Below are 16,352 nucleotides of genomic sequence, written 5' to 3' on the forward strand. Positions count from 1 at the left end.
CTGGTTATCCTTCAAGACACAATTATGAGGAAAACACACTCAGAAAAGAGACAGATTCCTGCTTTGTTACTTCAAGCTCTTGCTCTGGAAGCATCTCTCTTCTCTGTAACTATAATTCCTCTATGTCAAAACATAATGAACTAAACCAGAATATTTGCAGAGAGTTTTATTAAGAAAAACAAAGAGAAATCTCAGAATATTCCATGTAGGATTATTAGCAAAATAAGTACTAAAGTGACAGTTTTAAATTACACCAGGTTGGAGATGAAGAGTTCAGAACTCTCAACATATTGGCAATTTTCCTTGAAATGGGCTAAAATCCTGAGCCAAAACTCCTTTGAGGTTTGAAATATACAATTTATTTCCACATTCTGTACTTTTCTGTATGTAGTACAAATGTACACAAAAATGTTGTGCACCTGCTCTGCCATTCCCTACCTCCTGAGTGCCTTTGTGAAGTGAGCTACAATTTTTTTCCCATCTGAATGCTCTGTATTTGTGCATTCTCAGAGACTTTAATCTTTATTCACCAAAGAAAGTAGCTCCAAATACTGTACACATATATAGTGCTGTGTACAAATGCTTTACAGATGTACAACTGGTTGGAGAATCTCCTGAACTTTTTTCCAGAAAAATTTTTGACTGAAGAATGGCATATTTTTAAAGGGTTGGAGAGATGTATAGGCTGATCTTCCCAAGATGACATCTGTCCATAATACCATTGATAGAAAGTACAAAAAACTAAAATCCAAATCCCTTTATACTTTATGTTTAAGAACCTATGAAAACATTTAGTTTTAAATTAACTATATCAGCATGTGATTACCCACATAGCCTCAGCAGTTAAAAAACACCTATGTCCAAAGACTGTGGTTCAACTAATAGGTTAAATTATATTAATTAAAGAAAAACTTGGACTAACCAAAAACAAACTACAGACCAAGTTAGGGTACTTGGGAATCCAAAGGAAGCAGTTTCCTGCTTAGTGGTCACAGCATGTGGCCAGATGAGTAAACTATTGACAATTTAACAACCAGATACTGTACTTTCCTCCAGCAGTATGGGACAAGGAAAACAGCCTCCTTCCATGTCAATACATACACATATTAGTTGAAAGCATCAAAGGTATTATGATGTCATTGATTTTTCCTAATAAGCATGAATAAACACTATTTGGCTACTTTCAGTAGCTTCATGAACCAAGTTATACCATTACGAAAAAATGGATCAAAATGTTGCTCATGTAACAATGTTGCATGAGGACGGAGAGAAATGTGTCACTATAGTGTGGTGTGTCCAGCATTCCTGAACACTGGAGGAGAACAAACCAAGATCCAAAGGATACAGAGAGACTCAGCCCTTCTGAAGTGTTTTGTGCTGTTGGTCTCTTAGTTGCTGGGGCCTGCAGGAAAAGTTTTGTCAAATGAACGTAATTAGAACATTTTCCAGACAGCTGGAGAGCTATGACTAATGCTACTGTGAATGAGCAAATGCTGCTTCTTCCTCTGGATGATTTATTGGTACACCTGCATTCAGGAGAGGTGCAGAAATGCTTAAATGGATGAGTCTTCAACAGTTTTGACGAGGAAGAAAGGAAACTGAAGTCAAGTTACAAAAAAAATCTTTCTTTGTAACTAAGTACAGTCTGAAATTGAGAGCTACCAAGCAACAAGAGTGCTGTAGAAGATAAAGAAAGTGAGTGAAACACTCTAGTTAAAGAAAAAAATATATATAGATGATGCTACATTTAAATCCCATTGCATTGACAACCGTAGACACAGACTGTGCCTAATTAGTAACTTGAAATTAGACAAATATTATCTATTTTCCTAATATAGGATAATTAAGCTGTTCAGATACATGATGTACTGATTACTGACCTCCCTGAGTTTGAGGAGTCTCTACTAGCAGCTGCATTTAGTCATTTCGACTGGCCAGCTGTCACAGATGTGTCAATTGCAACTGAATAAACTCACATACACAAGCAGAAGAAACAGTTTCTGCCAGTTTCCCCCACCTAATGATTTTTAAAACACCATCTAACAATTATGCTGCCAAAACATCACCTTCCAAAAACTCACAAGCAAAAAGAAGTAAAAGAGCATAATTTCTACCTACTTGCACAGCAGGAAAATCTTAACAAATAGGCAGAGAAGGCAACTTGTGCTTCTCCTAGCCCTGGAGTCAAAAAATGTTTTTCCAGAACTACAGCCACAACCCATCTTGTGAATACAGCCCGAGGACATCGTTCTCTCACAAACGGAAACAACAGTGTTGTCAGGTGTGCAAAGTGATTCTTTTCTGCTGAGAACCAGAAGGAGGAACCTGTAAGTTTAAATGATGTTAAAGTGCAAAAGACTCTCAAAGAAGAAATACACCTCTGAACAAAGAAAAAACTCATTATACTTTGCACCTCTTTAAGAAAAAAAATCCTTTTAACAAGTCGGTTCATTACTGAAGGCACAAGTATCACGTCTTTAAAGCAACAGGAATGAAAACAGTAAATTCTTGTTAAGATCCAATGCTAAGGTACCTATCTCATTAAAAATAAACAAACAAACAAACACTTCCTTCTCTCCTTGTTCCTGTTTATAGATATTTCATAGGAATTTGTTTTTTACAAACATAAGATTGCTCCTGAAAGTTAGGAAACTTTTTTTATCTCAAAAGCTAAAATTAGTTTCCATATCTCTATGAAAAGGTGTTACTTATTGTGAACAAGCATAGCAATGAGAAGAGAAAAACCTGCAGGGAAAACTACCACTCATTTCAATATCACAAAAAGACACAAGCATAGGGAAAGTGACAAATTTTGCATTCTCTCAATAACAGATTTGCTTTCTGTTAGCGTTGTAAGTTAGAATAGAGAAACTTCAATCACTGTGGCAAGCAGCCAGCTCATGAATAGGCTGGCTAACATCAACAAGACTATTCGTATGAACAAATGCTCAAAATGACTATGAGACTTCTTGTATATCCTTTGTAATGTTAAAATCAGTTGGATCACTGTGGTTTCTAAGTGCTCTCCCACGTGGACTAAGAGCTGAAGTCAAGAGAGTGCTCATATGAGAAACTACGTAAGATCTGCAGTTAAAGACTGAACTGATCCTTTGTTTTCAGTTTCAAAAACTAACCTAGCACATTCTAACAAAAGAACAACTGGACAAGCAGATACCAGGCTTTATCTAACTATAACTTAGTGCCTGAAGTTAGATTCTGACATGTATTGCTCAAGAAAAATACTATTACTACTGTGTGAACAGTTATTGGTTAACCATGTACACAACTCTGCTTGAAGACCAGATTTGAAAGTACATTCAAAAAGTATGGAACCAGGATGATAATACAGAAAGGATCTGTGAGAAAGGAAGCACTAGAACTAGCAGCAAGGTGGGGTTGCCTGCATGGTCAGCCCTTCATTTGAATGCAAATGTAATTTTGGGGCAGGCAGTTATCTGTGACATCAGGCAGGACCTTAGTAAACTGTTACCACCAGCACCTGGTAAAACCATTGTTAATCATGTGTAGTAAAGGGACATCAGGGCTAGCGTGAGTCATTTATACAGCCAGTCAGGGCTAGAAAAGAGAGAGAAAGAAAGAGGAGGGGGAGAGAGATCAAACAAACACTGTGAGGAGCAGGATGTCCCAGCAAGACAAAGCCAGGCTGTGAGCATCATGTATGTGAGTTATCTTTTGGACAAAGAAACCAGCATGTATCCAGGATCTGCAAGGTGCAGCAGCAACAACCTGCCGGTGCAAAACTTTGTGTCTACTCCACCCTATTCAGACTACATGGGATACCATCATGTGCCAACTCTGGACACCCATGGGCAGCCTGCGGGAACCTGGGGATCTCACTACGGCCCACAGAGGGAGGACTGGAACGCTTATGGCCCAGGACCTTCCAGCACGGTTGCTGCTGCACAGATCAATGGCTCGTCTCCTGGACAGGTCTCCTACAGTTGTGCTGATTACAACTCCCTCCATCCTGCTGGATCTGGAGGGTTACCTCCTGTAGAAACAATTAATGCACAGCACATCTCTCCCAACAGCCAAAGGCACAGCTCTTATGAATGGATGAGGAAAACGGTGCAATCCACTTCCACAGGTATGAGGGCACGGAGCTTTTACAATGAGAAGAGATTTCACTTTTTCTTCATTGCTGGGGTTTTTTTTTGCCAGGTTCCCTGTGCAGAGGGAAGTGTACTGATGAACAAAAACCACCCTAATTGCTCTGATAGATTCTCTTCCTGGCACTTACATATTGGTTCAATTACCAGTTGCTGGTTTTGATCAGCTGACTATTTCTTGTATTTCTTTCTTAACCTTTAGTGATGAGGCAAAGGAAAAGCAATGTCCTTTGACAGTGAAGGATTTTCATGTCAGATATGTTAAAAATGTTCAGATTTCAAATAATTGCTTTTAATAGGAGTCCTATAGATTGGAATGAAGCAGCATGCCTACAGAAAGAAATCATTATGAAAGCACTGTATTTTGCCACCACCTGTACTTTGCCTATTTTCCTCATGTTTTATAGTACAGATGAAAAGTTTAAGAAAATAAATTGGGGGGGGGGAGGGGAGAAATAAGACTTTTTATCAGAAACAATCTCTCTAAACCTCAGAACACTGAAATGAAATAAGATTTACAAGATCAAACAATGAGTCAGTGCTTTAAAAACAGGCATGATAAGGAAAGGCTTGCTTCACTTTGTAATAGTCCTCTCAGAATATGCAAGAATACAAAGATACATAGTAATACAATCAGTTAATACAAGGACAGATCAGTCTCTGATGCGTAACAGTCAATGAGCACAAAACAATTCTTCAATGGTATTTAACCAGTAAAATAAGTCATGAAGCACAAGAAAAAGGTTCTGTTTCATTGTGATGAGGAACAATAAAAAAAATCAATACTGGGTGTCCCTTACACAAAAATCTGTACCTTTTACGAATCAAAAATAATATGAAACAAGAAAGGAGAGAAAGAAAAGAGGGAAAACTGCCTGAAAAGAACAGAGGCACAATAAATTATATAAAAGTATTTGATCCTTCAAGGTGCTGAGCACCTTTGACGTGCACTGAGATCAGTAGAAATTAAGGAAGCTCAATACCTCCCCTGAAGAGATGCTCACAGTATTTCAATATTACATCCCAGGAAGGTTCCTTTCTTTTTCAGCCCTTTTCCCACCCCAGGTCTGTTCCACACATGCCTGTAAATAAGTTTTCAAAACAAGTACTAAATCAGTCCCCAGTGGGAAAGTAATTACTTTAAACATACTTTTTAAAAAAATGAAAGCAACTATATAGAAAACTTGTCTTTATTAAAATTATTTATATGGACAGACTGAGTCATCCCCACTCCTACAACTTTAGTTCACAGAGAGTCCATGGTAGTCAATAGCCAATCAGAGTAGGTTGTTACTCTGGTGAGTAAAAATTTTTGGTTTAAAAAAAAAAAAAAAAAAAAGAGTCGTTGGGGTTTTTTTAAATCATATTCATTTTTTTCTGAATACTACCCAAGAAAAAGACAAGAGAGAGATGGTGTTGCAAACACTTACAGCTTCCTTTTGAGTAGTCCTTACAAAGGCAATGAAATTGCTCACAAACTCTATGATTTAGAGTTGGCAGAATACTTGCTCAAAAAACCCTGCATCTCTTCTTTACCTGCCTGTCTCTTACTTCTATGGATTTCAATCACAGCCTCTATGAGAGAAAGACCTGATATATCTGTCTATGCTGTTCCTTTTATAGTGGGGACACTGTGAGATACATACCTGTATCTCTCTATACACAATATAGAGATACTATATACATATATGTATATAAAACAGACAATAACATTCTAATTGTCTGCTTAAGAAGCATTCTTAGGGCTTCCTAACCTTCCAAATTTCAAACCTACAAGGGTCAGAGTGCTCACAGAAGGTGGTGGGAGTCTCTGCATTCTGGAATGGTCCAACAAGATACTGAGCATGTTAATCTCAAGAAAAAATGAAGAAATCAGCATGTCACAGAAGCATATGCTCCCAAATGTCCAGTGTAAGGCTCTCTGAAGTTAGTGGGAGCCTGTCCATTCATTTAAGGAAAAATCCAGATAAGTAATTCTCCTGCTCCTTCTTCCCCCCCCCCGGAATGCTCAGTGCCAATAGATCTGCTTCTGCTTCCTTACTCACTTCCTTTCCTTTGTGTGAAATCAAGAGCATTTTGGGTTTACCCCTTTTTCCAAATAATAAAATAACTTTTAAAAATCTGCCCTAACAGCCATCTCAGATCTAGCAGTGCACTAAGTGAGTTTGATCCTGAGCATGCAGGTGACTTCAGATATGTGACAAGGCTAACTACAAGTATCAGTGTTGTTTCCTGGATCATTATCAAAATCCTGAGCATTCTCTTAGAAGGAATCTTTTGCATTTTACATCCTTAAAGCTGTATGCATGCCTGGAGCATTGCATCTCTGTGTTCTGGTTTGAGGCAAACCAGGACATTTTGTCTCTTTGCAAAACCTTGAGGAATTTCAGTAGAAATTTTGTACAGGCAAGAGTGAAGAACCAGCCCTATTATTTATTAGCTTTCCTGATTCCCTGTGAAACAGATATGAGCCACTATTCTTAAAGATGGAGAAACTGTATTACTAGTAGTAAAATACTAGTTATCAATAATATTATTGTTTCACTATAGAAATGATAATTATTAAGGGAAGTGATTTTTGCAAGATATTCTGGAAACTGTGCAAGAAATGTTGCTGTGATCTTAGCCATTTAAGATCAGGAGAGACAAAGGTTTCCAAAGGTTTACTTACATTGGGTACTCTGACTTGTAACAGCTCCAGAAACAAAGCTCAGAAGCTGTGACATTTCCATCTCCAGAGATTTCATGATTAGCTTCTCTTTTGGATGCTTTGTGTCCTCATGACTTGACAAATTACAAACAAAACACTTTATTGAAATTTCTACTTCTGTCTCATGTCCTACAGGTCTCATACACTGTTACCTATACACCTAACCTGGAACAAAACAATAAATTATTTCAGGTCTTACACTGTCACTTTAAAAACAACATACAATATAAAACCATGTCTTCAACTGGTGTTAAACAAAGTTCATGAGTTTATGCCTCATGAAACCACTGGAAGATCTCAGTACTTAATACAAGGTTATCATCCTGGTTTAGTATTACTGGAATGCATTTCCCCCAGAAAAGACCTAATAAGGCTTTCATCCATCAGTCTCTCTCTGGTTGGAGGATGTCTGAATGTCTGTCCCTGCAGCTCAGGAACTGGAGGGATCAGGACTTGATCCTAAATGCAGTGAACAGGATCCAGTGCCTACTCACTGCACTCTTGAGGGTGCTCAGGATATAGTAGAAAGCAAACACATTTTGACTCAGAAACGTTGAAGGAAAATACACTGACTAATTAGTCTTTTAAATGAAGAACACAGATTGAAAAAGACACTTCTCTAACCCTTGTATTGCTCCTGTTTCCTCTCCTGAACCAACACTTGAAAAGGGGGAGCAAAGCCAAGGCAAATAGCAGTTGTAACAGAGGACAGAACAAAGTCATGACAACTAGAGGTGGAAGTGGCAATTCCATACACACACAAAGAGTAAGTACAGGAAAGTTCTTTCATAGAAAGTAGCATAAAATCACCTTTAGACAAGTTGCAAATCCCCTCCAGTTGATTTCAGTATTTTTATGGAGTATGCAATGACTCACACAGGACCAGACTTTACTTTTTACCTTCTTGAGAAAACAACACAGACCTGTGGTAAAACTACCCAAAACAATCAGTTTGAATAGTTAACTGCAGAGAATCTGCTAACAAAGCTGAAAGTACCACTTGCATTTCCATAAAACAGGGAAGGAACAAGTTTTGAAACAGAGGTAAACTATGAAAAGAGATTTTCTCCTGGATGACAGTTCTCCTATCATTCCTGTTCTTTAGAACTTTACTCTGCAGACATTAAGACAGTTTTCTGATGCTGAGGACAAGTGCTGGTAGCAGGATCCCCAAATGCACTGTAAGCATATAGCATCTAGTCTTTGAAGAAAGAAATTCTATTCCCTCAAATCTAAGGAAGAGAAACAAGCCTTTTAAGAAGCCATTCCTGCAAAATGTTGAATGCCGAAAGAATATACAGCACTTGGAAAAAAAAAGAAGTCAATCACTTGCTATTTAGTCTCTACAGTCATTGGCAAAGGGATTTCCCTGATCTTGCCACTTAGAAATCCACCTATGTTTTCTGCAGGTTGGGTCCCTCTGCCAAACAAAATCCATACAGGCCAGTCTGTCCAATCACTGTTTAAAGGTGATAAAAATGACTCTGCTTTGGACTCAGTTCATGTTGTATAATGAAGATGAATAGAAAAGTGTACACTAGCAGAGTGAAGGACAGAATTTGGCCAATGAGCTTTATTACAGAATAGCAGAACATACTCAAATTTGAAAATGTCAGTTTTTTAAGTAGAAGTAAACAGAAGAGAAAATTATTTCAATCTCTTTAAAGGTTCCAATTCTATGATCCTATTCTGTCCTTTTTAGCATGAGTCATCTGAACACGTATAACAAGAACAATTATAAATAATATATTATTGAGAATAACAATAAATTTTCAAGACCCCAGCAATAAACACAAACAGCATATTTCACAAATCTTTATGCATCCAACTTTGCAATAATGAGCAGTCCTGCTCATGGCACTGGGACCTCTGGCAGGAATATTATTACTCACATAATACAGGTTTGGATCCATCTACCATTTCCCAAAACTCTGGCAGTGTTTGGTTGGGTTTTTTTCACTTAACTTCACAGAACATCATGTGCAGCACAATGTCCATGTTAAAGACTTAGTTAAAATTACTTTTGTTTCACAACTTCAGTTAAGTCAGTGAAATTACACTAGGGAGAAGTTGTCTCTTTCTTTTCCTATGCTTTTGAGGTGCATAAATATTTAGAGAAAGGCATAAAACAAAACTCTGAGGCCGTATCTTTATAAACTCAAAAACTAACAATAATCTCCCTCTCAATACTGAGCTAACATAGAGATGCAGATTTAAACTGAGCATATCTCCAGCCCAAAAAGCTGATACACATTTCAAGCTGCCTGAAGTCAACCTCCAGTCATCAAGTACAGACATTAACTCCGTCTGCAACAATGTTAAACTATGGAATCCAAATGAGAATGCCTGTAGGTAATCCAAGAGTAATCCCACAGAATTCTATATTCTACATCTTCTACCTAAATTAGGTAGCTTCTGGATTTTATGATTTTATTAATTAAGCCAGTTTCAGCAGATGAAGAGTATTCCTGAAAAGTTAAGAGGAGGCACTGAAAAAGGGGCCAGTTCTAATGCTAATTTATTTTGCTTTGTAAACTAGTTGTGAGGTCCGATGGTGGGGTTGTTTTTTTCCTTTCCTGGCCTACATTGTCTGAGGTTTTGAGGCCTATCTGTCATATTGAGGCAACAGACCCTTTCAACACTTCACTTTGCTTTGATATGCAGTCTTGTCTCTTCCTTCTCCCTCTTTTCTTCAGGAGTTATATTGCCGGAAAGGGTGATGATTTTCACAGCAAATAAAGAGGCCTTCTCCTGGCTTTATTGTCTTCAGAAGAAATACTCTGTGAATTTTATGACCAATGGGAAAGCTGTTCCCTTCCCCCAACTCTAAACTTGGCCAGTCACAGAAATTGCTAGAGCAGATTGTTAAACTGTATCTCATGAGAAATTTTTTAAGTCTGAAATGTCTCATTTCTTGCTGCTCTAAAGGCACCCTTCACTAGCCACTACTTGCAAAATAGGATTTAGTCAAAACCCACTGCTCTTAAATAGCTCATTAAACCCAAGAAATCCACTCCCCCAACACAAAGGCACTCATACTGCAAAGGTACTTGCTTCAAAGCTCTTTTGTTTCATTTCTCTTCCACCCAACTACTAATAACCTCCCCCGGCACTTGCAATTCTGTGCTATAACTATCCATGACAGAACACATCTCTAATAAAACTGAAATTATATTGCTGATTAAAATTATAATCTGTTACCAAGAAAAGATCGATTAAGATTGCAGAAAGTTAAATATTGGTAATTTCACTCACATAAGTGGGTAAAATAGGCAAGATTTCACTAACGAATTGGATTAAAATATTAATTTTTATTATTGCATCATTAAATTCTGCCATCATCTGCTAGACAAGTCTGAGAAGTCAAAAACATCCTTCTGCTCTCTTCGGGGTGAATTCATTAGTCCACCTCAAATTTTACTCAGGTAATACTTCTTGAATAAAATGCATCACTGCAAATAGAACCAGTAGAAGGTCTGCAAAATTTGCCTGAGAATGCAGTGGAGTGGATTTATTCAATCTAACAGATGGAATTTAGAGGCTAAGGTTTGTTGCTGCTGTTTGTTAACTTTGGCAAATAAAAGTGTACTTTGCCTTTGAAAGGAAATGCCATATGCAGGCTAATTCCAACCCAGCATCCAACAAAGGCATCAGGAAGACTCTCACTGACATCAATAAGGGTCTGGGTAAAGGCCTAACAGACTAAAAGATGACTCTGCCAGAACTGAAAGTATCCTCTCAGAAGACCCTGGTAGATCTCAGCTGCTATATTCTGTATTCTGTTGTATCTCACTGAGAGTATTACTCTACAAAAACAAACAAACAAAAAAACCCAAAAATATTTACGTGAAAAATCATATTTTTTTTTTTCAGATTGTTCTTGCCTTTTAGGAAGGAAATGTTCCCCTTTTGCTTTTCTACTTTTAAAATTATTCTGTGAACTTACTTTGAAGAAAGAAATTAGATTGAAAGTTCCCAATTTTTCCTTCAAGAAGAAACCAGATGTTATCATTCCTAGTAAAAATAAACTGAAAGCTACCCAAACGAAAAGATTTCATGGGAGAAAGTTCTGCTTTCTACCTACATTTAATTTCTTCTTCAGTTTGGAAAGCAAAAAGCCCAACCCTCTCCTCTCCTACTCAGATAATAAAGAGTTTAAACACTTAGAACCAGAAGCAGAAGGCTTTATCTTGAAGTTCACCACATTGTTTTGGCAATGGAAGAACATTTGATACTTGTCTATGGCTTCTGAATGAGAATAGCGTTCAAGATAAGATCACCTTGTTGCTCTTTTCTGTGCTCCATCTTGACAACACCAAGGAGACTAGGGAAACATTTTAAATATTTTGTTCCATAGAATGACCTCAAATTCCCATTTAAAGAGGAAAAAACCCAACTAAATCACTGTCTTGAAAGATCAAAAGTTTAAAAATATCAAGTGAGGCATTAAAGCACCACAGGTGACCATATGTTAAACAAACAATTTACACTTCGAATGAATAAAAACAAATGTCCTAGTATTTATGTGGACTGAACTGAATAACTGCTGTTCTTTAGAGACTCTACAAGTCTTACCATAATGTTGTAAAATTAACAGCACTTTTCACTTGATTATCAGTGTAAACATAATTGGGCTAATTCTGCTTTCACTACAGTTTGGCAATGACAGAAATGCTACTGCAATGAGAATGTCCCTTGTAACTACTCCAGCTGAGCATAGCTCAGGGGTGCCTTCACAGGGAAGTTAACAGATTTGAGTCAGACAGGCTTTGCATGCAAAGATTGTGCATCTGCAGCAGTAACAGCAAGCCACCCCGTGTCTCGAGTTTCATCCATTGCCTGAGAGAGTCTGATTTTAAGGGAGCTGCTCTACTACAGTGACCACTAAGGACACAAAGATTCACAACCTACAGGACCACAGCAAAACACATGGGAAAAAAACACAAACTAAAAATAGATTCCATGTCCCAGACAATTTACAGTCTTCATCTGAAGAAATGTCCATATAAATATGGAAGCACAAAAAAATGGTAAGACTGTAGTTAGTGAACGTGGTAACTCTGGTCTTAATGATTTTTAAGTCTAAAAAAATGCAGGCAGACCTCATGGGCCTTGGCTTTAAGCAGGTGTTGATCTCCAATATACTGATTCCCTAATATGAACATTAAGAACAGAGCAACAGTGTGTGAGAAAAAAAGCATCAACAACCTTTCCTATTCTCAATTCTCTTCCCCCACTGGCAGCACATTCTGTCCTCAGAAATTGTCCAGTAAGGAATCCATAAAATTTCAGCAGTTTGCATCTGTGTTCACTGGCTCATGTCATTACCTTTTAACAAGCCAGATACTGCTGAGCCATGTCTGCTTCGGTCAGCTGGACCCACTGTTGAAAGGATGCAGCAGTGCTGCTTGCAAAAGAACAGATGCTTCATTTCTACCATCCTTCAATGGCCTTTGTTAAGTATTATTGCTGCCTTTTTCTCTTTTTTTTTACTGTCACCTGAAAAATCTGTAACTATTCCCTGTGCTGTTACCAAGACATGGATAGACTGTGCCAGGCTTGAAGGAACAACAAAACCTCCAAATCTCAGTAACAATTACAATATTGTATTAATTTTTCTAGCAACAAGAAGTGAGGAAGTTTGGAAGCTCTCCGTATTTTCTATGCAGTAAGTTTTCCTTCATGATTTCCCTCTGAAGCAGGTAGCAGTGTATCAGCTTCAGGGACAGAGAAACATATCAGTTCCACACCAGGCAGGAAACCTGCAGTAGAGCTGGAAACAGAATCCAGGTTTCCTGGCTCCTTGTTCTTAAAAAGAATGCCTTCCCATTCCCAAATGATAACACAAGGGTGATAAAGGATATGAAAAGCAGCTTATCATGTATTTACTAAAGAGCAAATCCAAATTCTGGTGGTATGAACCGCTTGTGTTGTAAATCAAGACCAAGTCCATAGCAGCCAAGGGAGATACTTTGGGTAAGTGCACAGAGAATCAGGCCTGAAATACCAGCAAACATATTTTCAAATGTAAATTCAGATATTTCGTGTTACTAAAGTTAAAAAATTCTAGCTTGAAGCAATGTGTTCTTCTTTCAAAACAGGTAAAACAAGAACAAGAGAGAAGTACCGAGTGGTTTACACAGATCATCAGAGATTAGAATTAGAGAAGGAATTTCATTACAACAGATACATTACAATCAGAAGGAAGTCTGAACTTGCTGCAAACCTAAGACTTTCCGAGAGACAGGTAGAGTATGGATCACCCATTCAGGGTTTCCTTTGAATTTATTACTGCTGAAGAGGAAATAACCCTACTGGTTAAGAACACAAAAATGCTAACACCTCTAATGACCAAACAATGTGACTGACCAGCTCAAAGCCTTATAGTCCTGTTTGGATTATACTTCTGTATATCCCACCAGCACTATATCAGCTCTCAAAGTGACATTAAAGAGCTGTGCAACAACATGGGAAAGCAAATACCAGTGTTCCATACAGTTCTGTTCTGAGAAATAAGAGTTTAAACATATCAAGAAAATCCTGCCTGTGTTTCTCTCTGCTTTACTGTGGCAGTGGTAGCAGGGAGAAATTTTTGCCCAAATTTCCAAAGTGGAAGTTCTGGTTCTGCTGAAGTCAACGGGAATTCTGTAACCAATTTCAGCAAGGTCAGGTTAGCAGAGAATGGAAGTGATGAGCTCAAGTATGTTCAGGACATTTGAAGGTATTTTTTTTCTTTGGTTGCCTTTTACCTTTTGTTAAAGAATTTCTACATACTTGGTACTCCTTTCTCCTGCCTCTATTTCCTCCCACCCCCTCCAAATTCCACTTCTCTTCCTACAATGCAAATAAAACACAATTCAGTCTTATCCAAAGATACATACCATTTGCTCTGGCACCATTCTGTGCCGTGTTCTTCAATCATAAAGTTGTGATGCCTGTGCCACCCCCTACCAAAGCAAAGCAGTTCCTGGGCTCTGGCTCTCAAGCACTTCAGCTTGCTCATGCAAATCATCAAGATAAGGTGCCAAGCTCGATGTTCCACACAGGCACTCACAACATGGGCTGAGCCAATGTTCGGTCCCATTTTACTTGGAAGTTTCTTGAAGCAGTATACTGAAGTGAGCAGTAAACAGACAATTAAAAGCTTTACTGAAGGATCTTCCGGAGTAGATTTCAGGACACAATATGCTCATTTGCTGCCTTTTCTATCTGCAAACCATCACAGCACTGTTTTCTCAGTCAGTTATTACTCAGGGTCATTCACTGAGTATCATGTCTGATTCACCATCATTTCATGGGCTCTGTGGAGCAGGGATAGTCCAGAATCCACACCGTTGTACCACTGTTCATCTGACTTGAACTTGACTTAACAGCACACACTGGAAGACTCTACAGATATGTAGAACCAAACACCCATTTTGCAAATATTTCTCAGTCTGCTGCTGAATGTGAGTATTCAATTATTGAAAATTAAAATAGTTTCAAGCTGGTATAAAAATACACTGTGTCTTTTTGCTGGCTGTTAAAACAATATTAACTTGCTTCATTATGCTGAATATAAAAACTAAGACCCTGCTTATATAAACAACCAACAATACTTACTTGAAACTTCCTAGTTCAGTGGCAATTCCTGATAAAAATTTTTGTTAGTGTATTTGACATAATACAAAAAAGACATTATACATTTCTTTGGCGCCTATTGGGGAAACATGGCAACAGTTTTTGCAATATCTGCTGTTCTTCATTGTCACTATATGTTTATGAATTAAATTAATTCCAGTGCATAAAGCTTAAATCTCTGAAGTCACTTTTGAAAATGTAAGATTAAGAAATAAATACCTGATCTACAGTGCAACTACTACCCTTTCATACAAATTAAACAACCCCATTGTATGAATATATCTGAACACACACTGTCCTAGCCCAGGTTGCACTGCACTCAACCTAAAACCTGAATTTATTTTCTGAAAAAGCTTATTTTCTGGCTATGCCAAAATCCCATCCAGGAATCTGGAATGAATATCTCAAGACAAAAGGACAAAGAACAGTTGTTTAAAGAAGGAAAAAAGATATCTAATAAAGAAAAAAAAAAAAAAGGCAAAATGAAGCAGTGCTAATATGGGAGGGATATAAAAATAAAGATGATTATGAGGAGAAGGAAGAATAGAAAAAATACTTCAGTGGAGAGTTACTCGAACTGTGTGGGCAGCAGCAGCAGATTCTGGCTCCATCTACAAATGCAGTAAGAGGCACTTAGCTATTTGAAGGCACCACTTATACAATGTTTTGAATTAACCTTGTGTACTAGGAGTGAAATTCTGCTCAGAAGTGTATTTCCATTGGCTTACACACTGAAGCTAACTAAGTGATGTGCAGCATCCAAACAGGAAAGATTTTTTACCTCAATTTATAGGCCAGCAACAGGTTTGGGTTTGCTCTGAGTAGGGCATGTAGTTTTCAATGTAAAGATCCTCTCATGTTATTTCGGCCATCACTAAGATGCTTGAGATTGTGTTCTGTTACATTTTGTACCAAAAAGAAAAAGAAAAAAAAAATCAAAGCTCATTACACGAAAAAATATCCCCTAAAAATAAAACTAACACTGAACAACTCTTCTTATCAAACTATTAATAAAAAATTATTCCCAGATAAGTGAGATTACCTGCATGAAAAACAAGCAACCACCTCTGTTGTCCCGTTTGCACTGCCTTTCTCACTGGTCCTCATGCAATTGCTATCTCCTCTGACAAATAAAGGACCACATTGCATTCTATTAACAACTGAAAAAAAAATTTCCTCTGCTCCTCTGCAGGTGAAAATCTGGTTCCAGAATCGCAGAGCCAAAGAAAGAAAATTAATGAAGAAGAAAATGACTCATTTTGATGGCAGCAATCTTGGCTCTATGCAGAGTGACTCTGGCTCAGTGAGCCCGATGCCAGTTCCTGACCCACAGACTCATTCAGAAATGCCTAGTTCTTTATTCCCACCTCCACCTCCTCCACCTCCAGTTCCCATGAATGGTTTGCAGCACAACGGGAACCTGCAGCAGGTGGTGGCCTCTCAATAAGGCTGCCTGAAGAGCTACTGCATAACGAACACTAGAAGCCACCAGTACCTGGAGCACTACAGTATGAAAGAGAGAGGACAGCTGGAGCTGTTTGGCAGAAGTCCCCAGCATGACACAGTTCTGTGCACATAAGCTTCAAGTAAAATAAACAAGAGCCACTTCCCAGGTCTGCAGAATAGTGTAAGGTCCCAAGGGCACCGGAACTGCTCTGTGCCAGGAGTTCTAGTTGCAGGGAGTCTCTGCAAGAGGAGCCTCTGCAAGAGGATGCTGTAAGTCTGTGCCACAAGGCAAGCACCCCTCCAGCCCCCCGGCAGGAGGGTAGGCCCTGGAAGAGAGGAGAGCTGAGGACCAGATACACCCACTTGCTACAGGACATTGCAGACACACAAAAAAAGCACAGAAAGGGCCACAGGCCACACACCATTGCTGAGGCAGCAACGGCAGC

The 16,352-nt window shown here is 38.4% G+C and overlaps 1 protein-coding gene across 1 annotated transcript; it reads left to right on the forward strand.

Moving 5' to 3' along the window:
- The first annotated feature begins 3,533 nt into the window (after positions 1 to 3,533).
- On the forward strand, positions 3,534 to 15,907 carry LOC104390525 (homeobox protein CDX-1-like). The gene is made up of 3 exons (XM_009999677.1): positions 3,534 to 4,108; positions 12,942 to 13,087; positions 15,653 to 15,907. The coding sequence occupies exons 1-3, from the start codon at positions 3,676 to 3,678 to the stop codon at positions 15,905 to 15,907; spliced, it is 834 nt and encodes a 277-aa protein (XP_009997979.1). The 5' UTR covers positions 3,534 to 3,675.
- Positions 15,908 to 16,352: the final 445 nt, after the last annotated feature.

This window comes from Chaetura pelagica, unplaced genomic scaffold, assembly GCF_000747805.2.
Source record: "Chaetura pelagica isolate M959 unplaced genomic scaffold, ChaPel_1.0 scaffold456, whole genome shotgun sequence".
Classification (NCBI taxonomy): Eukaryota; Metazoa; Chordata; class Aves; order Apodiformes; family Apodidae; genus Chaetura; species Chaetura pelagica.